Source organism: Eremomyces bilateralis (assembly GCF_010015585.1).
Source record: "Eremomyces bilateralis CBS 781.70 unplaced genomic scaffold P152scaffold_1, whole genome shotgun sequence".
NCBI lineage: Eukaryota > Fungi > Ascomycota > Dothideomycetes > Eremomycetales > Eremomycetaceae > Eremomyces > Eremomyces bilateralis.
Window position 1 is genome coordinate 1,608,483 of NW_022985067.1, and position 26,364 is coordinate 1,634,846.

The following is a 26,364-nucleotide window of genomic DNA, read 5'->3' on the forward strand; positions in this document are numbered from 1 at the left end:
CGTCTTTCGCCTTGGACAGGGAAAACGTCAAAAGGGGGTTACTAAGGCCTGATTTAAGCCTGAGCTCCTCCTGATTGTGCCTAATTTCATCCCTAAGTAGTATAAAGAGGCCTGAAATTAGGCCCCTGTCAGCTTATAGAGATGCTAAGTATCTACTCGAGTAGGATTAACTGGTCCTATTTTTAAGCTATAAAGTCTTTAGTGGCTTAGCTCTTAGACCCCTATATGCTGCTGGAGCCTCAACAAGAGCGTTCTTGTACTTACCCAGAGCAGTGAAACGGCTCATCCAAGACCCTACCAACATGGCAATGACTACAACGATATAAAACGCTGTACCATAACCCTCGATCCACTTACCCTTCCTAGCTTCGATATGTCACTGCCTCTACCATCGCCAGCACTCTCCCCGGCCGTCCGGCTTGCGAAAATTGCCGATTTGGACATCATTACTGGAACAACCCGTGTTTTTACTTCGTGAGGCCCACGAAGTGTCCTGTTAGTTGCAAAAGTAGGCACAAAGCAAATTCGATTCCGCACTTTGGCTAGGTAGAGTAGACCTACTAGGTACGAAATTTATTGGACGGCTCCACCTATCCATCACACCAATTTTTCAACTTCGCCGATGAACTTTGTTTTTCTCATATCTTCGCACTTCTTCTTGCCTTAACATACCTCGGCACCCTCTTCGGTAACACCTCAATCATCTGCTCCAGCCATTTCCTCGTCGTAGCCGGATCAATCACACTGTCGATCTCAGCCGCCATAGCCATATTGATAGCCTTCCCTTCGCTGTACATGACATCGATCATCTCCTGCTCCCTTTTCTTCCTCTTTTCAAGATCGTTGATAGATTCTAACTCCTTCCTGTAAGCAAGCCTTACAGCGCCTTCGATCCCCATGCCCCCAAAGACGGCACTCGGCCACGCCACGCACATGCTGTTCTTCAAACTTCCACCACCGAGCATCGCTTGTGCGCCCAGTCCGAAACCGTTTCGCAGTACGACTCCTAGGACGCGACCGCCGAGGAGGGCAAATTCTTGGGAGTTGCCGAACCAGTCACCGAAGCAGCGGTATGTGCTTCCGGCACCTTGAGCTTCGGCCGAGCGCTCGAAGTCGGGGCCGACCATGAACCCAGGGGTATCGCAGAGGCTGAGGAGGTGCATGCCGCCGAGGCGGATGAGGAGACGGAGAAGGCGGTTGACTTTTGCTCCGGATGCGACGTCGATAGCGCCGCCTAGGGGAGATGAGGAGTTGGAAGCCATGATTGCGACTGCGTGGCCGTTGATGCGGCCAAAGCCTGTGAGCACAGAGAGGCCCCACTCGGGACAGAACTCGATGAAGCTATCGTCGTCCAGAAGAAGGTTGACCACACGACGAACATCGTAGGCTCGGCGACGAGATGATAGTGGCGGCACTGCGGTGCGTAGGCGAAGAGGATCCGATGTACAAGGACTCTCCGCTGGTGGCAGCTGAGGATGTGTAAACAGAGCAACGATCTTGCGGACAATCTGCGCAGCTTCGACCTCGGTGTCCACAAGTACATCAATGCCACCTGAGCGCATATGGACATCGACGGGACCGATATGTTCGTGCTCGAATCGGCCAAGGCCACCACCCTCGATCATTGCTTGACCACCCATGCCGATCGTGGTGGACTTCCTCAGCGGCGCATCCTTTGATCCGCCTCTTGTAGCTATGACAATGTCGCATGTTCCCAAGAATGCAGCGTTGCCCGCAAAGCAGTATCCGTTCGCTACTGTAACAGAAGGTATCCCTCTTGCCTTGATCTCGCCCATCAGAGAGAATGATGGCGTCTTTAGGCCCGCCGTCCCCAAGTGATCGGTGTCACCTGGTCTTCCACCGCCTCCTTCGGCGTACAACACCAGTGGCGCAGGATGATCAATGATTGATTGGAAGATGCGGTCTAACTTCTGATGATGGAAATGTCCTTGCGTGCCGGCAAGTACCAGGTAGTCGCCAATGACAACTGCGACTGGATGAGAGTCCATCTTCGCCCAGCCCACGATGATACCATCTCCGCTTGTTCGAGCGATGAGATGGGACATGGGGTACCTTTTCCTCTGTGCCGCAACTACGAGGTCTCCATATTCAATGAATGAATCTTTGTCTACGAGTAAGTCGAGATTTTCCCGGCCGGTGAGGTATCCGTTTGCATGGCGCTTGGCCACGTCCTCTTCGCGGCCAGCGTACCGTAGAAAGGCCTTACGTTCGTTCAGCTCCATCAGCTCCGGCCGCAGCTTCTCTGGGTTCTCGGTCTCGGCTAGGTCGTGTGTATTGTTGAGTGAACTGTCGCCGTCCGAGATGGTGAAGAGAAGAGCATCGCCGGCATTTACTTGCTGTCCTTGCGTGACGGCCACTTTCGCCACAACACCATTGCAGGCGCTCCTGACGGAATGCTCCATCTTCATCGCCTCAAGAACGACCAATTCTTGGCCAGCAATGATCTTGTCACCTCCACTCACTTTGATGGAAAGGACAACGCCCGTGACATGTGCGAGCAGCTCTTCAGAGCCTGCAGGTCGCTCAACTTTAGCCGCATTCTCCTTTAGCGTGGTAGCTTCTTCGGAGGTACGGTCACCTTTAGCCCGCAACGCGTCTTCGAACTGCTGCGTGGCGCTGTACAGCGCCTCGAAGTTCTCCTGGATGGTCAAAATGTTGCTCTTGCCCTCTTGCACGGTTTGGATATCCAGCAAAGCCATTAGGAACGCCTGATTCGTCCTGCATCCTACGATCCTCGTCTCGTCGATGGCCCAACGAGCCAGTCGCAGTGCAGACTCATACGAAGATGCGGTGACAATGAGTTTCGCCAAAAGGCTGTCGAACAAAGGGCTCACAGCATACTGCCGGCCTCCTTCAAGAGCTGTCTCGACTCGCACGCCTGCTCCTGTAGGGAAATGTCCTTGTCGAATAGTCCCCGCTTCAGGTTGCGCGGTGCCATCTTGCTTGAAGCTTTCGGCGTTGATCCGTAGCTGTATGGATGTAAGTCGAGGTGGTGGGGGTTCCCGTGTTATGTACAGGTCTGCTAGCGTTCGTCCCAAGGCAACCTGAAGCTGTAGATCCACTAAATCAACGCCATTGATCTGCTCGGTGATGGTATGCTCAACTTGTATCCTGGGATTCCCCTCCATGAAATAATAGTCTTCGGTTGCTGCATCGACAAGGAACTCGATTGTGGCGAGACTTCGCAGCTTCACTGCTTTTCCCAGTTTCACCGCAGCTTCGATGATGGCTTGCCTAAGCCGTGGCATGATGGAATGCGAAGGCGCAATCTCCACGACTTTCTGGTTTCTGCGCTGAAGCGAGCATTCTCTTTCCCAGAAATGGCAAACTGCTCCAGTGCCGTCTCCAAGAAGCTGGACTTCAATGTGTTTAGCACCGTGCAGATATCGCTCCGCGAACAAGCTTCCATTGCCGAAGGATGCATGTGCCTCTCGCTGACAAGCTTCGTAAGCGAAGCGAATGGCTTGCTCGTCCGTATTGTCATCAATGATGCGGATGCCGCGCCCTCCGCCGCCAGCTGCGGCCTTCAGAATGATTTTGCTGGCTGGGCCCAGGCTCTTTCCAAACGCGAGTACATCCGTGATGGAAGAACCTCGATCGAGTACGGTCTTCGTGCCATCTAGAACCGGTATACCTGCATCTACCGCCAATGACCTCGCGCTCATCTTGTTTCCAAGTTGTGTCAACTGCTCGCTCGATGGTCCGATGAACATGATGCCTTCATCCTCGCAGAGTCTCGCTAACCCAGCGTCTTCGGACAAGAAACCATAGCCCGGTGCGATACCCCAGCATCCTTCTTTCTTCGCAATGTTGACAATATTGGCCGCATCCAGATATGCACGTGGACCTTCTCCTGGGAGCGCCACTGATGTGGTTGCAAGACGCACGTGTGTCGCATCCTTCTCAGAGGGAGTGAACAGAGCTACTGTGCGGATGCTTGAGTAGAGCGAGTATGTCCTGATGAGGCGGCATGCTATCTCGGATCGATTGGCTATGAGAATCTTGATGGGTTGAGAGGAAGACATCCTGGAGGCAACCCGTCATCTACTGGAGAGCGATAGCCGTCGCGTGTTACGCATTTCTCTTCGTTATACTTTGTCACCGTGACACGCACATTAATGATCTTTGTCTCGTTTTCTATGTGTCTGCAGTATTCATGAAAAGTGGACCTCAAAAGCTGTTGCCTCGCCACGGCTGCTCGGCTCAGTTCGGCAGTGTTGGCACCAGCACGCCTGTCGAGCAGACTGAGTGCTCTGACCCTACCCTACTCGAAGAGATCTATCCGTAATGGCCGCCGTTTCCAATGGAGCGAGGGGCTCGCCTCATTCATTCGTGAAAATACCCCTTGAGAACACGTTGGAAATGTCAGAAAACAGAAGGTTTCTCGAGATCAGGTGACGCGACCGCAGGGGTGTATAATTTGTGCACTGTCATAGGCCCAAACCACGAAGGATCTGGTATGCTGGTAACGCTGATGAATTGCCCCAATTGCTAAAGAGAGAAGGAAAAGATCTCTCTCACTGCGATCTGCTATTTACATCTATGGGCAGACGGTCTACCTATCATCCCTTCTGCCTTAGGCCGCAAGGCCACAACACACAGACTGGACGAAGCCCAAGACTAGAGCTCCGAAATGAATAAATGAATACGAATATGGCCCTTATTTATCTCAGTTGGGACTCAGACGGGATCTGCAAGATGATTGTGGCGGTGCAGGCATCTTTCAGATGCCGTCTGAGGGCCTTTTGCAAGCATTTTGGTGGGCGCGTAGGTCAAAGAGCGGATTTGACCCCTACGGTGCACCAAACCCCACCAAAATTTACGACCAGAGTCTCTCCAAAAGTTCAACTACGCGTGCCCTTCGAAACCGCCGATGCTAATCATTTATTATAGGCTTATTTTGATATATTTTTTAATATACTATAAAAGAGCGGGTTCTTTTACCATTTACCTAGCCTAGCATAAACTTTTGAGTACTGAAAATTAATATAGTTGACTGAAACGGCTGGAAAATCTGAAAACTTCAACTACGTGTCCACACAAACCTTACAAATGGACCTCAGACGGCATCTAAAGATGCCTTGCCTGCACCGCCACACTATAGTCACGTGCAGCATCTGAAGATACCGTCTGAGCTTGCTGAGATAAATCCTTCACAAGTATCTCAATCCTTTTCTTCTTTCCGCACGAGTCGGTGTTTCCGCCTACGCGGAGAGCTTATTCTGGCACGTCGTGGAGGAGCTGGAACGGTTTCCAGCCCTCTATTACCTCCCTCTCAACTTCCTTGGCCACCCGGTATTGCTCTAGGCCTCCCGCATCGATCAGCCACCTTGCTGCGTGGCGCACCTTGTCCCTGTCATGCAATATCCTCTTATAGTTCGTTGTTCCAGCTCGTTGGAGGAGCGCAATCCTCTGGTCGGCCCTTAACTCCAACTATCTCAGTCCGGAGTGCCATAAGCGCCGAGGCCTCGTGTTTCTGAAGGCCATCGAATCGGTTAAGGCACTGGGTTTCCCACGGGTCCTTCCATGCCTTGCTCTCCTTCCTGGTCTAGCTGCTTCGGCTTGCCATCTTTCCCTCCATTTCGCCCGATACTCATCCTGGATCATCCGGTATGGACCTTGTCGCTGTTGTGTCTGATATCCTCTAGCTGGTTCGGGCCGGGGGAACAGAAGTCTGTCATACCGAGTCCGGAGCGTATATATTGCGGGTTCAGGTTTAGACCGGACACGGCGGGGTCGGCCTCGAGTTCGTCTCTGCTATGGGTTGAAACCCTTGGTTGGCTAAGGCTAGGAGCCTAAGCCTGATTAGGTAAGGTTGAATCAGAGTCCAACCTCTCCGATGTAAACAAGAAGGTTTCCCTTTCTTGTTCTCTTCTTTAGCTTAATCTAGAATATCTTTGGCTACGTGTATGTTGTGTGCATCCAGCTACCGTGCCGTAACAGTCTCGGGGGAGCAGAAGCAGCATCCCAGACTTGCGTTAGGGCTCCTTCAATCTGGGTAGTGGCCTTATGGGAGTTCGTCGATGCTGCTCTTTGAGCGGCCCGTTCTTGGACGTAGACTTCGATTGGGGGAACGCCCGCCTCTCTCTCAAGCGCGGCGATCGGTGTCCGTTTATAAGCCCCTAGGATCTTTCGAAGGCACTTGACGTACTGAATATTATACACGCAACTGCAACGAATGGACTTCGAAAAGCCTTACCAATGTGCGAACAACAATATTCCACCTTAGCGCCAAGTGATGCAACACTACTGGGTTGAAAATCAACCCTCGCTAAACCGCTGCTCTCCTTAGGCCCATGTAGACTCTCAACCTCTCTCTCTTTTGACTTGTGTTCCCTCCTATACTGAGCCCCAGCGGTTCGAGAATCGTATCGAGCTGACCAGCGTTCAATCGTCCAAGGTCATGTGTTGTTGATGGAAAATTGGGAATGACAGTATTCGTTTGGACATTGTGAAACGGCGCAAGAGGAGAGTTCGGAGATTCCAAGTAGGAGTTTTGAATGCGGGAAATAGCGTTTTGTTCACTACCAAGTTAGTGAAGGAACACTAAATCTTGATTTAGGTTTAAGTTTAAGTGAACATACGAAGCAAGTTGTCTAGTCTCCAAGGCATCGAACCTCGCATCGAATCTCGCCTCCAAGGCATCGAATCTCGAGTTCAAAGTGCCCTCCATGCGATTCAAGGCAGCCAGAATCGAAGCACCAGCGTCAATCACAGGGAGATTCTGTAGCTTGTCGAATTCACTTGCAAATCTCATGCAATTGTTGCTGATTTCTCGAAGACTTGTACGGAGAGCACCAAAATCAGCTTGCTGGGGATCAAGTGGTGTATGTGATGTGGAGGGGTGTATGTGATGTGGAGGGCATGGAGAAGAAGTCCGTTGCAGAGAAGAAGTCCGTTGTAGAGAAGAGGTCGGTAGCAGAGAAGAAATATGTTGCAGAGAAGAAGTATGTTGCAGAGAAGAAGTCTGTTGTTGACTGTTGTGTTGTTGCCTAAGAAGTGGGAGCAGGAGCAACGATGTCAATATTCATGAGAAATCACGAACCATTTGTCGCAGTAAAGACAGCACCCTGGGATTTGAGCCACCCGCCCCAGCGCCTTCGATCTAGAGTTAGATAGGCCAATGAAATAAGTTAACTGAACGTGATTGTACCAGTTTTGCATGAAAATTGGGGTCAATCCTACCGAAAGATGAGGCCCCCTGTTGCAAAGACGACATTCTGACCCCATTCAATCGATCCTCAAGACCTCAACGTGTCGCCGCTAAAAAACTCAATCCGCAATCATCCAATCGGAAATTGTGACAGCTATCTATATCTCCATGGCCGTTGCTCGATCAGTCCCACAGTCCCACTGCCACGCTTACCCCTGCCGTCACCGAACCACGTGCTCGCGCGTATGTTAGCCGTGGCCCTGAATCCTAATGACCACAAGATGGGGACCTACTTCCACATGGCCGGCAACACGGCCGGATGTGACTTCTGTGGTGTCGTCGAATCGGTAGATGTGGTTCGGGGTGGGGGTGCTCAAAAAGCCAAAATCCTTCCGATACAATTGGACCCATGTCAGCGACAGACGGAAGCCTTCGGGGTCTCCAGCAGGCAACCTCACGCATCTACCAGAGACGGGGGTCTACGGCGCCGTCTTCCCGTACTCGCTCCGGCCCGATGATGAACATAATGGTGCATTTGCCCAGTGGGTCGTGGGCCCCCAGCCGTCCTCTTCCATCAGATTCGTTCATACCGATTGCCTGGAGTTATACTCCCGCAGTCCAGCTCGTATCGCTGAAAGTCTTCTCTAATTACAACACCGCCTATATGCTCTATCCATGATACCCCTCTTTATATAGATTGGTATTGGTCGGCATACATGCTACCAGTTGTGAATCCAGCCCCTAACAGAACTCAGTCTCTCATTATCTGTTGCTGCCATTTTGTCAACCCCTCAATAATTCGCGCTCTCGTTTCACGGTGATACCAAGTTTCTGACCGTTGTTCTTTTGTCGTTCTGCGGGAAGTTCTTAATTTGAGACTTTCATGTCTTCCTTCCTAAATAGTCTTCTAAGATGATAGAAAGAGCGGCGAAAAGCGCGCCGTGATCTCAAAATTCCTCTCCAGCCAGAGATTTGGGATCACAGCCTGGCTTTCCCAACACCACTTTCCTCCAGCACTCATGTTCCCGCGGGGGGGCTTGACCTTCGCTCACTCATATCTGTTCAGGCGTTGAGCAAGTCCTAGGCCAGATTAGGTCACTGCGAGGCCTACCAGTGGGCTACCACCCCTTAGGCTGCCGGGCTTACCTAACTTAAGCTTCAGATCATCCTTAAACTTCTCCACCCATCGACGGAAGCAGCCATTTGTTCTATTACGAATGAGTTACTCTATTCATTTATGTCCTATCCTGCCCAGATACCTCGTCTCTTGGGGAATACGCCCTTGTCACTGTTCCCAGTGATGTGTTAAAATTTTACGCAACCTTGACAGTACCCAGCACGAACCGAAACGTTACAAAATCGATTTTAAGCCACAATATTCGACATGGCTAAACCTACAGACTTCAGCGAGATTTATGTTACCGTTCTCCGCCAATCCATCTCGCCAGATTACACAGACGAAGAGGCAGAGGAGCTACGACTTATTTTGAAAAGCCTACTGGGAAGCATTATATCTCCATTCTCTCCACTTTCTACCCAGTCCTTGAGCAAGCTAATTAGCACATCGCAAGATGAAATAGATCAAACTCTGGGTGCTCTTCATGCCATTCTAGACGTTCCAAACGACGCAACCCGCCCGATCCGATTAACATCATCCTTCATTCCGCGACTTCCTTCTCGATAGGAGGAGATGTGAGGATACGGATTTCTGAGTTGACGAGAAGCAAGCTCATCAAACTCTTGCCGTGCAATGCATACAGCTCATGTCCAGGTTTCTCAAGCAGGACATACTTGGAATTCGCCGACCAGGTGCGCTTGTAGCCGACATTGAATGCAGCCAAGTAGAACTGGACCTTCCTCCTGAGATTCAATATGCTTGTCTCTACTGAGTCCAGCATCTTCAGAAAAGCGACGCTCAGCTTTATAACAACGACAAAATGCATCAGTTCCTACTGACACACTTACTACACTGGCTTGAGGCGTTAAGCTGGATGCAGGTCTCTGAAGGGATCTATGCAATCACTTTTCAGGAGTCCATTATCCTTATAAATTTACCTTCGGTATAGCGCGAAACTTTCAACTAAACTTCGGTTGGACAGGTGACTGTTCCCATCTGTTCGAGTTTGTCCATGATGCCAAACGATTCGCCCTTTATAATCAGGCAGTGATAACGTGCGCTCCTCTTCAAATATACTGCAGTGCGCTGATATACGCACCTGTAATGAGTATAGTAAGGCGGCAGTTTGATGCCCAGGTAGCTCAATGGATACAACAACTACCTCACGTACAAAAGCATTGGAATGCCTTACTACGGACGCTCGAGGGCCACGCGACCTGTGTCACTGCCCTGGCGTTCTCACCGGACGGCAAGGTGGCCGCGTCGGCGTCGGACGACAAGACGGTCCGGCTATGGGACACCGGGTCGGGCGCGGCCCTGCAGACGCTCGAGCGCCACGCAGACGAGATCGTCACCGTGACGTTCTCGCCGGACGGCAAGACGATCGCGTCAGCGTTGGACGACCAAACGGTCCGGATGGAAGCTGACTCAGAGTACGATCTTGACGGAAAATCAACTCCATGATTTTGTGGTGAGAGTGGTGTTTTTCCCGCTTCAAATCACGTTCAACATTTGCTGTTACATCTGATGTTTTGCGTCCCAACCTAGTGGCAAAGAGCGACTAGACGTTTACTTTGTGAGTCTGAGTCCCTCCTTCAAGCTCCTTAGGCATTTGTGGAGAACCTGAGTAGGCAATGGGGTTATGTCTTTCAATTGGCTAAGAAGGACGATTCGAAAGAGAAGGAAAAGATATGGAATTTCGCCTAATGGTATGGCTATCTACCATAACACCATGAGTGAGGAGGAATCAAAATGATGTTGAAGTCCAATCTCGAAATCATATATTTTGCACCTGTCCAGGTCGCTCTCGTTCTTCCTCTTCCTTCTTCTCCCGCTGCGTCTCCTCTTCCGCCTTCACAAGTGCTTCTCGCTCCGTTTTGCTCTTGCGGCTCGGCTGCGAGAAGATGGCGCCAAAGAATGACAGAATACTGGTCGATCGTAGTGCAACGCAGTAGAAGAGCGTCAATCCCATAACCAACATCTCCTGCCTCACGGCCTCATTGTTCGCTTTCGGCCCCATGAATTCAATGGTGCCGATTTTCTTGACAGCCCAGAAGTTTGCGGAATACTTCGCAACGGGTCTCTGATCGGCATCCATGCAGATGAAATCCCAGACCTTGAAGTCGCTGTCGCTGGTCCAGTGCATGGTTACGGACTCGTCGGTGTCGGAGTAGGTGCGGGACTGGTGGGTGTACTCGAGCTTGAAGCGCTTCTGTGTTTTGAGCGTGATAGGCTGATTGTAGAACTCGCAGTCGGCATCGATGCCGAAGGTGAGCCGGGGCCGAAGGTCGACTCATCCTCAGCACGCTTGAAAACCAGATGGGGCTTGAGCGATTTGAAGTCGACGAGGTAGACTGGTTTTGCCTCTGGATCGTCTTTCTCGACGACTTTCGCTTTGAAGTTCTTCCAGAAGAAGTCAACGTGGAGAGCGCGACCCTGCATTGAGGCTCTTTGGTGCGATAGCATCTCTATCGTATGCTCCATGGCGTTGTGATCTTTTCTCGTGAGAGACGGTTGGGCTCAGTGTGGACAGGGTAGAGGCTGGTTTGGCTTTCTGACTCAATATTGTAAAGGTCTTTGAAGGAACTGGTTACGGTAGAGGGAGTTATCCTGTTCGTTCCAGTGGTGGAGATATCTCGCGACAACCGAATTTAATATTCAACTTCATGCTAAAAGATCGATCGACACCTCCCTCCCTACCTGCTGGCGTGCCATCCCGGTGCGAACTCCTGATCCTGTCAGCACTGCAAGGCTCAACTCATCAACTGCAACTCTGCACTGGGAGTCTGAGACATCAAGATCATTAGTGAATAATTATATCATTGGTAAAAATTCCGTGGAGGAGCCAGGAGCCAAGAGATCGACGTCAGCCAAGGCAGGCGCGGGTTGAACAACCTGCCAACACCATCCGCGCTAGGACAGACCAGTGGACGCTAATTATGGCCTGATGCACGGGACTGGGACAACGCTAACCGTAACAGGCGTGGTTCTGCGCTACGCTAACCATATAAAGCGTCGCGTCTTTTCCCGTTCCCTGTCCCTTCTTCACAACTTTACTTCTCCAACCACTCGTGCCACTGCACTGCATGTCCCGAACCCGAACCCCATGCAATCGCACAGGAACGATAATAATGAGCCCATGGTAGGTTGAATTCCGTGCAGTGGCTGAGCTCAGAAGCTGAGTCGGAGAGTCTGCTGCTCTGCTCATCCCTCACCATCATAGATGGCCAAAGAGGGGTCATAATGTAAAGCTTTAAGAGAGCGGCTCTGAGCTCCTTCGCCATGATGGACAGTGTATCATACTTGTAGGTACCGATACTTGGGCAACTCCTTGGCTTTGATCATACTGCGGCGTCATCGCGCATCGACTACCCTATGGTACTGACGCTGTTCTCTCATATTAATAATCACGCCTAATTTAATGTGAGCGCTCCATCACCGCATGCAAGCTCCCCCTCGGAACGTCTCCGATCATCTATCGTTTCCCCTTCGGGCTCTATGTCGCGCTCGATTCCACACCGGTGACACCACAAAGGAAATGCCTGGGGTTCCCTCCAGTCGAGCATGCGATGCATGCCGCAAACAGAGGAAAAATGTATAGTTCCATTCCACGTAATCCCGAGCACCGCACGCGCCGCTAATCATGACGAAGTGCGATCAACAACGACCTGCGTGTTCGAGATGTGCCCGCCTTCAGATTGCCTGCGTTGGTGCTGGCAAACAGCGATTCAAATTTGCGGAGAATCTAACCATCGAGCATCTGGAGAGCCGCCGCTCGAGCAGTAACCCCTCTCCACGCCGTTCCCTGGAGGCCGCTGCACAGCCTGCACTTGCTATGCCAGCGGCACCGAGCAATGAATTGACCTTGGTGACCGCCGCCTTCCTCTCCACCCTTCAGGTGACAGACATTCGCTTCGACCCGACTGTCTATGGCGAATTTCTTAAAGACATCCCGAGACGGCTTGGGACAAATGCCGCTCTCGATGCTTCCGTACACACATTTTCAGTGGCGTTCCCTCAAGTCTATTCTCATAAGAAGAGCCCGGATGTGGTGGAGAGTTATTCTCGAGCCTTAGCTGCGCTCAGAACGAGCTTGGACAGGCCTAGTGAGGCAAGCTCAATAAATACATTATGCGCAATTTACTTGATGATAATATGTCAGGTCTGTACGAGCAATGAGTGCCCTGACGCTCAGATACTGATGTCAGTGCAGGCCTGGATGGGCGATTTCATTCTCACAGGACACGGAGAACTTTTGTCCCAGCTGCTGAGAACCGTAGCGAACCAAAATTGGGATGATAATTTCGACTACGAGGTACTGCTCACCTTGTGCGTTCCTGTGGTAAGTTGCATATCCACCCAACGCTTTCGGATCGGGCTTACTCACCGATACCTGTAGATTGTCGAAAGCATTGGCAACCCGAGAATTCACGTGCAGCCTTGGCTTGACAAGCTGGTGGGCAAACGCGAGCAGGCCATTCCAATGAAGAGCATGAGATTAACCCAGCTCGCAAAGATCCAGCAGTTCCTCAATGATCCGTACGCCCATGAAGCAGACATCAGACTCACTTATCAGCAATTAGGGTTCGACCTGCACAGGATCCAGCAGGTAATACTCCCTAAAATATCGAAAACAGACCAGACCGTAAAAATGCGTTCTCGCTTTCAAGTTATCTATAGCATTTTATTGTCCTATGCTACGATCTTGAACACCATACTCTGCCGGTGCTTCGAGCCTTACAACCCTATCCTCACCACTGAAGGCCTGACTTTGGTTGACGGCATCGTCCGCCTCGCAGAAGATGCTACCCAATACCGGCCTCTAGGATCGAGTGGAATGCCACTGATGTGAGTATCACGTCGTACACCCGAACGAACGTGATGGAATGCTAACTTGATAAGGCTGATGGCTGTATGGCCGGCAGCGAAAGGGACCACCCAGCAGACCCGAGTTGAAGAGCTTATGACCGAGTACAAGTCCGATTTCCCTACGACGAGCTGGCAACAGGTTTCGCTGTGGTTGGAAAGTCGAATGAACAACAATTCGAAAACCAGGGCACTAAAAGATATGGGCCCTGTAGCAGATGCGTGTTCGACCATGTAGAGGGAATGAGAGCTCCAACATGAAATTTTTAATAGACGTATCTTCACGAAGCTCCAGTTATCAACTATGGAGTCTGGTGGCTGAATATTGCCAACCAATGAAACGTGGCAGTATATTCTCAACTTCCGATTCTGATAGATATACACTCATCTGAACATCGCGACACTGCGAAACCTGACGACATCTGGAAACCGGTCTCGTGATTCTAGATCAATAAATATAGAGATTCCCGCCGGTCTCTACCGGAATATACTCGAATCGCTCTCTTTTTTGTAATTGGTATGCCTGTTTGAATCCAGCGTCATTGATTGGTGTTTCTTAAAATCTAATAATTTTGGCTCTAAGTACAACCGGCAGCCCGGTTTCCGGTTATCGTCATGTTTTGCGTCATCTATTCTATACCCTCACTCGCTTCATTTCGTGGTGATTCAGTGCTGCTGTGGCGACTGGTGAGACTGACCAGTACGTCGCTATAGAGCAGAGCCTCTTGGCGGATCCACATCTGGGAGCGGGAGGGACGAACTTCGCGTTCCGACGGTTCCGTTCACACTGCGCAGCACGTGCAGAACCCCTGGCCGCTACCGATACGGTCAGCACAGGCATGTAATATTTCCCCTTTTGGAAATACACCGCGCTCTGTGGGCCGCTGTGGCTGCGGAAAACTTGCACTGTGGCATCATGACATGGTATCGCATACACAGATGTCGAGTCGACCATGGAGTTGGTACTTGGTGCTGATTATTTTACCACTATGCGCTGTGGAGCTTTCCGCTTTCCCCAAATCTCGGGCCTTGACTCTTCAGCCGCATTCCTGCAATCACAGCCACAAGTCTCGCAGATGGGTAAAGATAGATCAAACCAACCGCAATTGGGGTGATGTTGCGCTTCCTGATGATGATGGCCTTTGGCACTGGCGCTACGTCCACTATCATCATGTTGCCTCAGCATTATATAAAGGAGTTGACCCGCTGGATTGGATGAATTTCTCTGGCTCGAACCACAATCAGATATCATTATCATAACCACCATGCGCACGACTTCGTCAATCTTCGCACTCGCCCTTCTCACGGGCAGCTATGCCATACCCCACGGGCAGCTCCAAAACCGACTGGCAGGTATCCAATGGGCCGATTGTCCACCAGAACTCAACGCCTTCGACCCGCATGGTCGCACGTTCGGGTGCGGAACATTGGAAGTTCCCTTGGACTATACAGGAGAAATCCCTGGCACTCTGAAGCTTGACTTACTCAAGGTTCCAGCAATGAAAGAGTCCAAGAAGGGGAGCATCCTCTTCAACTGGGGCGGTCCTGGTGGCGATGGAGTCTTCAACATGGCCAGCGCATCACCGATAGTTCAGCCGTAAGATATTAACTGCTTTATTCGCTTGCTGCTTATACTGACCTTACAAGTATGACTGGTGGTGAACACGACCTTATCAGCTGGGATCCTCGGTATGTCTCGCTTCCGAAGCCCATTTCTACATCGATGGACTGACGCGTCTACAGAGGTACCGGTGAGACGCTCGCCTACAACTGCTATCCCAACGCCACCGATAGAGCTGCAACTGTCCGTTGGCACCATGGACAGTTTGCTAATGCGAGCGAGGCTGCTCTTGGACGAACGTGGGCTGAGGGCAAAATTCTTGCGGATGATTGCGCTGAGACGTTGAAAGATATTGGCAGCCTTGTCGGCACTGCTTTTACAGTCAGAGATATGTTCCAGATCGTTGACGCTCTTGGAGAGGACGGGAAACTGCGGTACTGGGGTAAGGCTTCACAGCGATGAAATGGCGATTGGTGTCATTCTAATTTGACCTTTAGGGTTTTCATATGGCACTACACTTGGAGCGACGGCTCTGGCCATGTTCCCCGATCGGATAGACAGGGCGATCCTGGACGGCGTTCAGAATCCTATGCAGCACTATCACACATTGTAAGCTTTCCCGCCCCGTTCACGGGACCAGAGACTGACGCTTCCTCGTAGCGGTGACCCTGAAATGTACACGGATTCCGACGAAACATGGCAAGAGTTCCTCAAAGCTTGCATGGAAAACCCGAACGCCTGCGCATTGGCAAAGCACGCATCGAGCGCCGGAGAGCTTGGTGAGAAGATCGATCGCCTCATCGACAACCTCAAAGAAGAGCCTATTCCCGCCGGACAGTCCATCTTCGGCTATTCGGAGATCAAGGGCCTCATGATCGGCAAACTCTACTATCCGTCCCAATACAGCGACCTTGCCGATCAGCTCGAATGGATGCTCACCCGGAATATCACGGCATTCTCAGGCCTTAGCGGCATAGAAGACCCACAAACTGTCGCCGCGGCCACCAGTCCCGAAGCTCTTTTTGGCATCCGATGCTCAGACAAGGTTCCGAGAACCGACAACCTCGAGCTCGTCCGTGCGGAACTCGAGGGCCAGATCTACAGGACGAGCACTATCTTCGGTGACACTCCCACCAACACCATGACTGCCTGCGCACAGTGGCATTTCGCGGCCAAGGAGCGGTACAGTGGCGACTTCCGCGTCAAGACCAGTTCTCCTGCGTTGATCATCGGGAACACGTGGGATCCGGTGACGCCATTAAAATCGGCTCGGACCATTTCCGAGTTGTTTGAGGGATCGGCTCTTTTGCAGCATAACGGCCATGGCGTAAGTGCAGGAACGACGTTAGAACGAAGAGAAAGCTAAACATCCCGCAGCACATGACGATTGCGCAGCCCTCTACCTGCACCTCGAAGCACATTGCCGACTACTTCCTCACTGGAACACTGCCACAGCCGGGCACAATTTGCGAGCCGGACACTCCGTTATTCCACAAAAAACCTAAATCTTCGTAAAGGGTGTGGGTTAGAACATTTTGTCTCTAACTATATGTACTTCCTCAATCAGTCGAGCATTTCTTGTGCCAATAGCGTCTGTATTACGTCCCCTACAAGATATTAATAAATTATACCTGCATTTGATGTCGGATCTTCCGAGTCTTCTCTCTGCCATGTGAACGTCAAACTTACAGTCCAAATTCTGCCATGGTCACAAGTGCGTGGTGAGCAGGGAAGAGCTCTTTGTCAGAAGATATCCTAGTCTTGCTAACTTCTCCTGTGGGATATGCAGGCTACCATTACTCAGGCCTATCTTTCCTAAGCTAATTTACCTGTACCGCACCATACACGAAGTTTTTGCCTCGTTAAGGCCTACGGTGATCACCATGTCTGCGACCCCTGATTTGGGGCCGCCCTGAAGCCCTTGATGTGAATCTCTTAGATGCTTCCGCAAAGTCAAGCATTGCGTCTAGGACATCGCTGTCAACTATCTATCCCTTTGTTCTTCCTCGGTCCTGAGGTTTCCCTCCAAGCATTCCGGTGGTACTGTTGAAAGCGTCTCCTATCTTCTTCCGAAACTGTTATCTTAGCTCTTTGAGATTCGGACAGTCCACTAGACGTGTACCACTGTCTCTCTTCCGCATTCGGATTGGTCATCGTCTCGAAAGCCGTGGATTTTGGCAGAAGATGCAGGCCACGAGTGCCCTGTTCTGAGCTGTCGGCTGCAAAGTAGGGCGGAGCTAAGGCCAAGACTATTTATTTGTTGACACAATGTTGAAAGCGAGCATCTCAAACTGCCTTCACATTCCCCATTCGACTTGCTGCTTTCGCCAAACGAGGAATTAGGACCATCGTCGGGCTGGGCTAATTCCAAAGACGTAGCTTCCATCACTGCAATGCTCTGTAGCCATATTGTATCGCGGCTGGCAACTACTGTTTTTGATCACGGAGTGGTACTACCTCTCCTCTTACAAGGCCTCGACTCGAGACCGCTTGCATGATATTGGTCACCCGTACCAATTTCAAGGGCTGTGACCATGTTCATTCCCAAGCAATACGCGACTATTCTCTACCTATAGTTAAGGTCCAATGGCTATAATGGCTTCTTAAAGAAATTCCTCATGTCAATATTTTTGTCGAACACTCCCAGTGACTACAGCGGAAATGTTCTATGGAGTAACGTTGTGTGTTACCGAAATTGCCTCCAAGAACGGGTGTTTCTGACGCCGTTTTCTGCGGGTTTTCCGCCTAGGCGAAGCGTCATACTACGTAGGCATAGAACCATAACAGCGGGTGACGATGCCGCGCTGCAAGTTTCAAAGGCAATGGAGAGTAGTGTTGTCGATTCCTTTAACTACTTCATAGGTTAACTAACCTTTTTAGCTCCTGACACTACATGTTTCTCGCGGGATCAGTATGAGGCACTCGATAATGGACTGGCCATAGGAAAGTAGGTGTGGTCTCACCCTCCCAAATATTAGGGGCTGTAAGAGCCTGTCATGGGCGCTGGAAGCCTAATGTCCATACAGGTACCATCTACTTGTTCACCCCTGCAACCCATTCACACTCTTTCTCGTGCCTATCGTCTCTGAACAGAAGCAGCCAATTTTGTAGGGGCAAAACCAGTTTTCGTAGGGTCTTGCCTTCGCGAAATGGATGGGCTTGCTCCATCGCCCTCATTTTGTTCAAGTTGACATGGCCGTATGTACCAGAATATGGAGCTTTAAAAGCATACAAGAATTTACCAAATTCGCATCATGGAAGCGACTGAGAGCAAACACCATTTCTTCACCAGAGGTGGACTCTCTTATCACAAGGTCATCACCCGTGATCAATAAAATTGCGGTAACTATCGAAGTACATTATTGCAGCCTTTTACTCATGCAAGAACAGTCATTCGGGTATTCCCCAGGTTAAGGCATGTGTGGAATGAGGGCCGAATAATGGCGTGGTATATATCCACCCCCTCCCTCTCCCCATTCTGGGTGCTTGGGGATATGCAAGAGCGTAGGAATAATATTTCGATCCGCTCAAGTCCCATGTGCCGTCTGTACGTCGTATACCACACGGTTTGCGGGCACGCCTATCAAGCCCAGCAATGGATGTGCGGCGACCCAGTCACGAAGGTCGAAGAGTGCCATTACTCTTGTCTACGACATAGGGACCCGGTGGTGTTCGGCCTGGAACATCACAATATGTGCGACTGGTGCGACTGGGCAACACATTGCGGACCCGGACGACCCCCTTCATGGAACGAAGTACAACGGGCGAAGCAGGAGTGCCGGGCACCGAGAATCAGGACCTTCGACGACCGGCCCACGAAGAGGCCGGGGAAGTGCTTTCAATGCGCGCATGACAAGAAGCCGGCGAACAAAGCAGCGTGGCTAAGGCATTTCAAATGCATCGGCCGTATCTACCGCGATCCTGAGCTCGCCTCGAAGTCTAGAATGCGAGTCGATCGGAAGATGCCGGTCCCCGTTGGTCTGGAGGAGCAAGTGTGGGTCGACGAGAAAGGCGTTTTGAAGGACGATTGCGGGAAGCAAAGTCCTACCACTCCTAAGAATCCTTGTAATGTTGAGTCCTGTCAGGTGCATCGAAAGATCTGTAACCAGCATCCAAACGGCACGTGCAGGAATGACGAGAGACCTGAAGGCAATGTGAACAGAACCTTGTACCGATGGGGAGGCAATATAGGAGCAACCATAAGTGAAGAAATGATATAGTTATGTGCGGAGGCATAGAACAATATCGGAAGCTGAATGATAGGCACATCACACTCAGCTTTCGAAACATTTATACTACACCAGTAAGTCACATATCCTCTCCACTTCAGTTTCAGCTTACTGATTCTTTCAGTCTATCGTGAGCGAATTCTGGTCTCTTACTTGTCTTTTAAGAGTAGTACTGACTCCAGCCCGTTAGTCAATTAATTTCACCCTCTGGTTGAATAGTATATCCCAATTCTCAGCACGGGTTGAACAACTCTTGTGAATGCACCTTTCACTTCTACAGAGGACAAATATATCGACTGAATTGATACTTCCTCCACCCGCCCAGATCAGTCGGTCAGTCATCTATATCGACTAATGCAAAGAACTTTCTGCTCTGTAGTGCGATCCTCTTTCCTACTAACAACTAACCATCTTCACTCATCCCCAATTGTGTTTCCAGAAGCGAACTGTACTTATTGTACATCAGTTCAAGCTTGTTCGGTTCTATACTTCTTCCATCCCTTTTAACAATAACTATCCACACTGAATTGGGCCAATATCTTTGATCCTCGACGTCGCTTCCCGCACTGAATCATGGATCACCGCCTCTGATCCTCGATATCAATTTCCACATTCAATCGTGGATTACCACCCATGATCCTTGATATCACTTTCCGCACTGAATTGTACCACCGCCTTTGGCTTTTGACATCCGGTCTCCACACTGAATCACGCCTCACATCATCTTGCCCTTGGCACTACCTCTCCTTTCGACACTCGGAGCTCTGAAAGAGAACTGCAACCCTTCAGAATCCCAGAAGTAACCTTACACGACTGAAAGCCACCGTTTGGCAACCACTTCACTTGGTACCATGAGTTCCTAAAGTGTTCACTTTTTCCTACAAATTTACGAGTTCTCTATCCACGGTCGAGCAACCATCTCGCTCTGTGCCATGAGTTCCTAAAAGTTTTCGCTTTCTCCTATAACTGTACGAATCCTGTATCAACCGCAAGAACCCATTGAGATCTACGACTGGGAGTCAGTCTGTTAGAGTCACCATGCCAACGCCAAGTAGATGGGGATTACCCACGCCGGTGAGTCTCAGCACGTTGTACAGACAAACTCACACGCACAGAATAGTTGACATTTAAAAGTCAAGGTCCGGCGGCAATAAACGACGTCGCATCGTTGATGACTCTGATTCTGACTCTGACTTTTACGAGCGCACACCTTGTCCACGGAGAAGGCGTGTGAGGGGTCTGTCGGAGGACTCTGATGAGCTCCCAGAGTTGGCCGTTTTGATACAATCGAGGCGAAGGCAAAGAGAAGAGCCGCAGGGCAATAACATCGAAAGCGATATCGACGTCGACCACGAGCAATTGGCCCCGACTCCCCGCGCCGATCGACACGATTGGAAGAGTGACGAGCGAGTCGCTTTATACATCATCCACCGGTGGTGGAGCAACGACTGGAAGGAGGTCTCCCAGCTCCTCAACGGGGCCTTCATCGTACAGGCAGAGACTGATGTTAAGTTTAAGAAGGGGCGAGTCAGCAGTATGTGGCATAGCGGTCACAGGGAGCCGTCGGAATTGTTTGTCGGAGTATATACGACGCCCTTTCACAGTCCAGGGGACAGAATCACTCGCATTCATCAGCACTTGATGATGATCGCAAAATCCCATAACATCGATCTAAAGCCTCGCAATGCAGAAAAACAGTCGATGGCTATCGAAACTGATCACACGGCTAGAAATGCCGAATTATCTCGCCTCGACGCTGTCTGTCGTTCACTTTGCAAAATCCTGGAAAATACCATCAGCAGCCAAGAAAACGCAACGATGTTAGACGGACTTGAAAATTACGCTATGAAGCAAGAAGCGGATGAAGACCATGATGTGGCCATGAACTCAGATGACGAGGACGAGGACGAGGATGAGGACTATAATCAAGAGCATGATTTGAGGAATAATTGCCGAGAAATCGCCCATCCATTTCCTAGGCCGGTTGATCGCGAATCCTCGAACACTGAATCCTCATTCGGCGGGCTTCCTATATCACAGGACGTTCCAACACTAATATTCCGTTTCTACAAAGATAGCAGTGCCGGCATCAATAGCACCAAAGGATTTCGACCACAAGCACTTCAATCAGACCTGGCTACTCTGCGGCACTATACAGATGTCGATGCGGACACGTTGTTCAAAAAAGTAGCTGACCATTTCAATGGGGAAATTTTCTCCTCCCCGTTCATATCTGGGAGCAACGGAATACTGTGGCCACTGATTCTCGCGGCGGAATCCGAGCCAGGCAAACATCCGGCCGTGGCTGTAATATCAACTGAGAAAATAAAAGCAGAAGAGTGTATCTTCTACGGGGCGACTCTAGTGACGGAGATTAAAAAGAGAAAGCTCGCAGGTCGGTGGAACTATAGGGCCCAGTGGGAATATCTGGTCTGGGGCAGTATCGATGCTGGAAGCGTCATAAGCGGTGTTGGCTTCCGCGACATCGAGCAGTTGGCAAGGCAAAGCCCAGATGTTAGCGACTTCCTTCGGTTGGATGTTCTCCGAAGTGGCATCTCAGGGAGCGCAGTATATAACAGACTGAAGCGGCTCCGCCTCGAGTTCAACCAGTCCGTGGGAATTGCGTTGGCGCTACTGCTCCTGCTGTTTGGAATAACAGCCGAGAGTGACAAGGAGTGGGTTGAAAGGATGGTTTACACCTTTCTCCAAGGCTGGAGACCGGTTTCTTCCAACGCCTCAATCTGCGAAGCCGCGCAGAGCTTTGTTCATGTTTTAACCCAAGTACAGGTAACCTTAGCAGAAGCCCACTCTACTGAAACAGAATGCAGGGAAATGGAGGTCAAGCTTCTGGTAGCGTTTTCAGCAGGAGCTTTTGCGGCGTGGCAAGACTTCCGGTGATGAGAGAGATTTGGGGAGACAATGGTTCAAGAAGCAGAAGGGTCTGCAAATGGGCGACACATTTGCAAGTCTAAAGTGTGAATGGATGGCGTTTCGAACTTTCAATGGCATGGAATGATGGACAATGAGTTTGACCTGCGATGCGATCATGCGGTCCGTGAATTTGTCTTGATGGTTGTCGGTTGAATGGTTATTAAGGTTGAATAAGGTTGATCATTTGAATAATTTGATCATTTGATGATGAAATAGACGCTCGGACCACACGCGTTCTACAAGGGGTCGTGGACGCGACGCGATTTGTGGAGAAAGGGTATCGGTATCGAGCACTCAGGCTTCACTTGTAATTTGCAACAGTCCTGTATCTGTATGGAACCCCTTTCCACTGCAACTCGATAAAGAAATTGAACAGCTCTGCTTCATGACTGGAATTCTGATATTGTACTCTATTCAGACAAGATGGTTCGAGGCGTCGAGGGAAACGAAATGGCCACGCCAAAATCTGCATCTCTGAAAAAGTCCAATTCGATCAAGACGGACAGGTCCCAGAAGTCCATTCTCGGTTTCTTCCAAAAGAAAGCCGCTGGCAGCGCAGCTTCCTCGCCTGCCAGTGCCGCTGTCAAAGCGGAAGCATCCAATGGCACTCCCAAGCGTCCCATGGACATGACACCTGCGCCGAGCAGCGACGCGATACAGCCTTCAAGTCCGCTAGGAAACCGAACCGTCAACGGAGTGAAGGACGAGAAGAACAAGGAGAATGGTTTGCCATCTCCAGTATCTTCTGAAGAAGCATGTGCTGATATGGGATTTCTCAAAGAAGGCGTGGATATGAAGACATACACGAGCCCCACTCGAAAGGTATATCATTGCAGTGCATCAGACTTGTCGCCTACTTACTTACCATTGTGTAGTCAAAGAGAACCGTCAACTATGCAGAGTCCGATTCCGAAAAAGAGGTCCTTCGGCCATCCTCCGGAAACACCAATCGTGGAGGTGCGAAACGGAGGCGAGTCACAATTGAGGATTCGGACGATGACTTTGGCGCCACGGATGCCATAGATGGCAATGACGATGAAGATGACGGTATGTGACCCCTTCAGCCAACATAGCCGCTATTAACTAAAAGACTAGACATGGATGACTTTATCGTTGCCGATGACTCCGACGAAGAAGATGGGTCGTCTCGAAAGCGGAACAAGAAGCCCCCGACCTCCAAAAAGCAGAAGACGAAGATATCTTCGTCCCCACCGCCACGCCCCCGTATCGAAGATGAAGACATCGTGATGGACTCTACATCTACCGCTCAGCAATGGAAATTTGATCCGGAGGCACCCGTGTCCAACGAGCCTCGCAAACACCAACCGCATATCTCGAAAGCATCAAGCGAGAAGAAGGGGAAACCCAAAGTTCATATTACGGAGCCCGAGAAAAGATATCCGTGGTTGGCACATGTTCTGGACGCAGACCGGAACCCAGTCGGCCATCCGGATTATGATCCCCGTACGGTGTTTATCCCACCGATGGCGTGGAATAAATTCTCTCCGTTCGAGAAACAATACTGGGAGATCAAGCAGAAATACTGGGATACCATCGTCTTCTTCAAGAAGGGCAAGTTCTACGAGCTCTACGAGAACGATGCCACGGTTGGCCACCAGGAGTTCGACCTCAAGCTGACAGATCGGGTCAACATGCGGATGGTCGGCGTCCCCGAAGCGTCCCTCGATCACTGGGCAAATCAATTCGTGGCAAAAGGATACAAGATCGCTCGAGTTGATCAAATGGAGTCGGCGCTGGCCAAGCAGATGAGGGAGAGAGACGGCGTAGTACCTGCAAAGAAGCAGAAAGACGACAAGATCATCAGAAGGGAACTAGCCGCTGTTCTGACTTCTGGTACGCTCGTTGACGGTGGTATGCTGCAGGACGACATGTCCACCTATTGTGCTGCCGTGAAGGAAATCGAGACGAACGGCCTGCCAACCTTTGGCATCGCTTTCGTCGACGCCGCAACGGCTCAGTTCCACATCGCAGAGTTCGTGGACGACATCAGCATGACAAGGTTTGAGACGTTCGTAGCTCAGACACGCCCCGGAGAGTTGTTGCTCGAGAAGTCGTGCATATCTGCCAAAGCGCTCCGCATCCTCAAGAATAACACCTCTCCGACTACGATCTGGAACTATTTGAAGCCGGTCAAAGAGTTTTGGGCGGCCGACAACACCTGCCGCGAGATCGACGCTTCGGAGTATTTCAAAGACGAAGACAAGGAGGGTGCCGATACGTGGCCTGCAGCACTCCGAGAGGCGCGGGAGAAGGAACTGGCCATGTCTGCATTCGGAGCGCTTGTCCAATACCTGCGTACCCTCAAGATTGAGAGGGAGCTAGTATCCCTCGGCAATATTCACTGGTATGATCCCATCCAGAAAGCGACCAACCTGGTGGTGGATGGCCAAAGCCTCATCAACCTTGAGATATTCGCAAATAGTTTCGACGGTGGCGTTGACGGGACGCTGTTCCAAATGCTCAACCGCTGTGTGACTCCTTTTGGAAAGCGAATGCTGAAGCAATGGGTCTGTCATCCTTTGGCGGATGCGCGAAAGATCAATGCTCGACTTGACGCGGTCGATGCTCTGAATGCAGACTCTAGCGTCATGGACAACTTCGCGTCCTCTCTGGCCAAAATTCCGGATCTGGAGCGATTGCTTTCTCGAGTCCATGCTGGGCGCTGCAAACCACAGGACTTCCTTCGCGTCCTGGAGGGGTTTGAGCAGATCGAATACACATTCAGTCTCCTAAAACAGTTCGGCGACGGAGACGGTGTCCTAGGCCAGCTGATCTCCTCCATGCCTGATTTATCAATCCATCTGAAGCCGTGGAAGGGTGCTTTTGACCGAAACCTACTTCGAGACAGTGGGGTGCTGGTTCCGGAGCCGGGCGTCGAGAGCGATTTTGACGAGAGTCAAGAAAACATCGATGGCATCCTGGGCGATCTACACAAACTTAGAAACAAATGGCGGAAGGAACTGAACTGCTCGGCGATCGAATTCCGTGATAACGGCAAGGAAATCTATCAACTTGAGGTTCCCGTCAAGGTCAAGGGCATCCCCAAGCATTGGGACCAGATGTCCGCCACGGTCAAAGTCAAACGCTTCTATTTCCCCGAGCTGAAGGCGCTTGTCCGGTCATTGCAGGAAGGTCAAGAAACTCACAGCCAAATCGTCAAAGAGGTCTCTAGTCGCTTCTATAAGCGCTTTGATCAGGAGTATTCTACGTGGCTTGCAGCCGTCAAGGTGGTTGCTCAGCTTGACTGCCTCATCAGTCTCGCCAAAGCCTCCTCGTCGCTTGGTGAACCCAGCTGCCGCCCTACCTTTGTCGACCAAGAACGCGCCTTTATCTCCTTCACCGAGCTCCGTCACCCTTGCATGGTCCACACCGTCTCCGACTTTATCCCCAACGACATCGTCCTCGGCGGCACCCATCCGAACGTCGACCTCCTCACCGGAGCCAACGCCGCCGGCAAGTCCACCATCCTCCGCATGACCTGCATCGCGGTGATCCTCGCGCAAATCGGCCTCTACCTCCCCGCCACCGCCGCTACCCTCACTCCCATCGACCGCATCATGTCGCGCCTCGGCGCCGCGGACAACATCCTCGCCGCGCAGTCGACCTTCTTCGTCGAGCTGGCGGAAACCCGCAAGATCCTCGCGGAGGCGACGCCGCGCTCGCTGGTCATCCTTGATGAGCTGGGCCGCGGTACGTCGAGCTACGACGGGCTCTCCGTCGCGCAGGCGGTGCTGCACCACATCGCCGGCCGCGTCGGGTGCCTGGCGGTGTTCGCGACGCACTATCGCAGCCTGGCGAAGGAGTTCGCGGGGCATCCGGAGATCGCGGCGAAGCGGATGCGGATCCAGGTGGATGAGGAGGAGCGGAGGGTGACGTTCTTGTATAAGTTGGAGGATGGGGTCGCGGATGGGAGCTTTGGGATGCATTGTGCGGCTATGTGTGGGATTCCGGCGAAGGTGGTGGAGGGCGCGGAGGTGGCGGCGAGGGAGTGGGAGAGTACGAGTCGGCTGAAGGATGGTGGGAATGGCGATGGGACAGTGGAGATTTCCTTGGGGTTGCTAAGCGATGTCGCATGGATGTTGAGAGATGGCGTGGATGGTGTGGGTAAACGAGGACTACAGACTTTGGTCAAGGCGATTGAAGCTCTGTAAGGGATCCTCGGGACTATACGGTCAGTGGAGCTATGAGTTGTGTGGTATTTGCCATATTCCATTTCAAAAGGCAGAAGCGATGGTTCTATGTCAGTGTTTAGGTTTGTCGGCGTTGGGGCGGCTCTGCCATGGGAGCAGACAATATCAGTTATTCAGCATTTCGGACAACTTTAAATGGCATGGTCAAGAACTTTGATCTACGTAACAAATTCACTTTGTTTAACAATGTAAGTGAAAGCACGATTGTGAGCAGGTGTTTTTGATGCAGCTATGAACATATTCGCAAGTAATCAACACTCGACAGAGAGCATCAG

The 26,364-nt window shown here is 51.1% G+C and overlaps 9 protein-coding genes across 9 annotated transcripts; 6 read left to right on the forward strand and 3 right to left on the reverse strand.

Annotated features, from left to right (window-relative positions):
• Positions 1-312: 312 nt before the first annotated feature.
• Positions 313-4,046, reverse strand: P152DRAFT_463554 (ClpP/crotonase; the record flags this gene model as incomplete). Its single annotated transcript, XM_033680506.1, has 3 exons — positions 313-493; positions 673-3,772; positions 3,806-4,046. The coding sequence occupies 3 exons, from the start codon at positions 4,044-4,046 to the stop codon at positions 313-315; spliced, it is 3,522 nt and encodes a 1,173-aa protein (XP_033539014.1).
• Positions 4,047-4,649: 603 nt separating this feature from the next.
• P152DRAFT_453967 (uncharacterized protein) lies at positions 4,650-4,955 on the forward strand. Its single transcript, XM_033678492.1, has one exon. The coding sequence runs from the start codon at positions 4,675-4,677 to the stop codon at positions 4,912-4,914; it is 240 nt and encodes a 79-aa protein (XP_033539015.1). The 5' UTR covers positions 4,650-4,674; the 3' UTR covers positions 4,915-4,955.
• A 1,005-nt stretch (positions 4,956-5,960) lies between these two features.
• Positions 5,961-7,382, reverse strand: P152DRAFT_17471 (uncharacterized protein). The gene is made up of 4 exons (XM_033674126.1): positions 7,175-7,382; positions 7,067-7,119; positions 6,606-6,803; positions 5,961-6,545 (listed from the first exon to the last, which is right to left on the reverse strand). The coding sequence occupies exons 1-4, from the start codon at positions 7,238-7,240 to the stop codon at positions 6,293-6,295; spliced, it is 570 nt and encodes a 189-aa protein (XP_033539016.1). The 5' UTR covers positions 7,241-7,382; the 3' UTR covers positions 5,961-6,292.
• A 1,744-nt stretch (positions 7,383-9,126) lies between these two features.
• On the forward strand, positions 9,127-9,911 carry P152DRAFT_17325 (WD40 repeat-like protein). The gene has a single exon (XM_033674114.1). The coding sequence runs from the start codon at positions 9,396-9,398 to the stop codon at positions 9,753-9,755; it is 360 nt and encodes a 119-aa protein (XP_033539017.1). The 5' UTR covers positions 9,127-9,395; the 3' UTR covers positions 9,756-9,911.
• Positions 9,912-9,937: 26 nt separating this feature from the next.
• P152DRAFT_504652 (uncharacterized protein) lies at positions 9,938-10,757 on the reverse strand (the record flags this gene model as incomplete). The annotated part of the gene is made up of 2 exons (XM_033682385.1): positions 9,938-10,524; positions 10,608-10,757. The coding sequence occupies 2 exons, from the start codon at positions 10,755-10,757 to the stop codon at positions 10,069-10,071; spliced, it is 606 nt and encodes a 201-aa protein (XP_033539018.1). The 3' UTR covers positions 9,938-10,068.
• A 1,072-nt stretch (positions 10,758-11,829) lies between these two features.
• Positions 11,830-13,395, forward strand: P152DRAFT_463556 (uncharacterized protein; the record flags this gene model as incomplete). Its single annotated transcript, XM_033680507.1, has 5 exons — positions 11,830-11,886; positions 11,944-12,453; positions 12,505-12,633; positions 12,691-13,139; positions 13,194-13,395. 5 exons carry the CDS (start codon positions 11,830-11,832, stop codon positions 13,393-13,395), a joined length of 1,347 nt encoding a protein of 448 aa, XP_033539019.1.
• A 636-nt stretch (positions 13,396-14,031) lies between these two features.
• P152DRAFT_407964 (alpha/beta-hydrolase) lies at positions 14,032-16,356 on the forward strand. The gene is made up of 6 exons (XM_033676909.1): positions 14,032-14,754; positions 14,805-14,846; positions 14,901-15,160; positions 15,216-15,327; positions 15,379-16,045; positions 16,096-16,356. The coding sequence occupies exons 1-6, from the start codon at positions 14,423-14,425 to the stop codon at positions 16,231-16,233; spliced, it is 1,551 nt and encodes a 516-aa protein (XP_033539020.1). The 5' UTR covers positions 14,032-14,422; the 3' UTR covers positions 16,234-16,356.
• A 1,497-nt stretch (positions 16,357-17,853) lies between these two features.
• P152DRAFT_510630 (uncharacterized protein) lies at positions 17,854-18,959 on the forward strand. The gene is made up of 2 exons (XM_033682675.1): positions 17,854-18,060; positions 18,109-18,959. Exon 2 carries the CDS (start codon positions 18,159-18,161, stop codon positions 18,936-18,938), a length of 780 nt encoding a protein of 259 aa, XP_033539021.1. The 5' UTR covers positions 17,854-18,060; positions 18,109-18,158; the 3' UTR covers positions 18,939-18,959.
• A 3,342-nt stretch (positions 18,960-22,301) lies between these two features.
• P152DRAFT_463558 (DNA mismatch repair protein muts) lies at positions 22,302-26,050 on the forward strand (the record flags this gene model as incomplete). Its single annotated transcript, XM_033680508.1, has 3 exons — positions 22,302-22,700; positions 22,754-22,925; positions 22,974-26,050. The coding sequence occupies 3 exons, from the start codon at positions 22,302-22,304 to the stop codon at positions 26,048-26,050; spliced, it is 3,648 nt and encodes a 1,215-aa protein (XP_033539022.1).
• Between the last annotated feature and the right edge of the window lie 314 nt (positions 26,051-26,364).

Coding starts and splice junctions, on each gene's coding strand:
- P152DRAFT_453967 (XM_033678492.1), top strand. CDS start 4,675: ATGGCCCTTATTTATCTCAGTTGGGACTCAGACGGGATCTGCAAGATG.
- P152DRAFT_17471 (XM_033674126.1), bottom strand. CDS start 7,240: ATGTCGTCTTTGCAACAGGGGGCCTCATCTTTCGGTAGGATTGACCCC. Junction 7,120..7,174: donor CCAATTTTCATGCAAAACTG/GTACAATCACGT, acceptor TCTAGATCGAAG/GCGCTGGGGCGGGTGGCTCA. Junction 6,546..6,605: donor GAGACTAGACAACTTGCTTC/GTATGTTCACTT, acceptor CTAACTTGGTAG/TGAACAAAACGCTATTTCCC.
- P152DRAFT_17325 (XM_033674114.1), top strand. CDS start 9,396: ATGAGTATAGTAAGGCGGCAGTTTGATGCCCAGGTAGCTCAATGGATA.
- P152DRAFT_407964 (XM_033676909.1), top strand. CDS start 14,423: ATGCGCACGACTTCGTCAATCTTCGCACTCGCCCTTCTCACGGGCAGC. Junction 14,847..14,900: donor CTTATCAGCTGGGATCCTCG/GTATGTCTCGCT, acceptor ACGCGTCTACAG/AGGTACCGGTGAGACGCTCG. Junction 16,046..16,095: donor TGCAGCATAACGGCCATGGC/GTAAGTGCAGGA, acceptor AACATCCCGCAG/CACATGACGATTGCGCAGCC.
- P152DRAFT_510630 (XM_033682675.1), top strand. CDS start 18,159: ATGGCGTGGTATATATCCACCCCCTCCCTCTCCCCATTCTGGGTGCTT.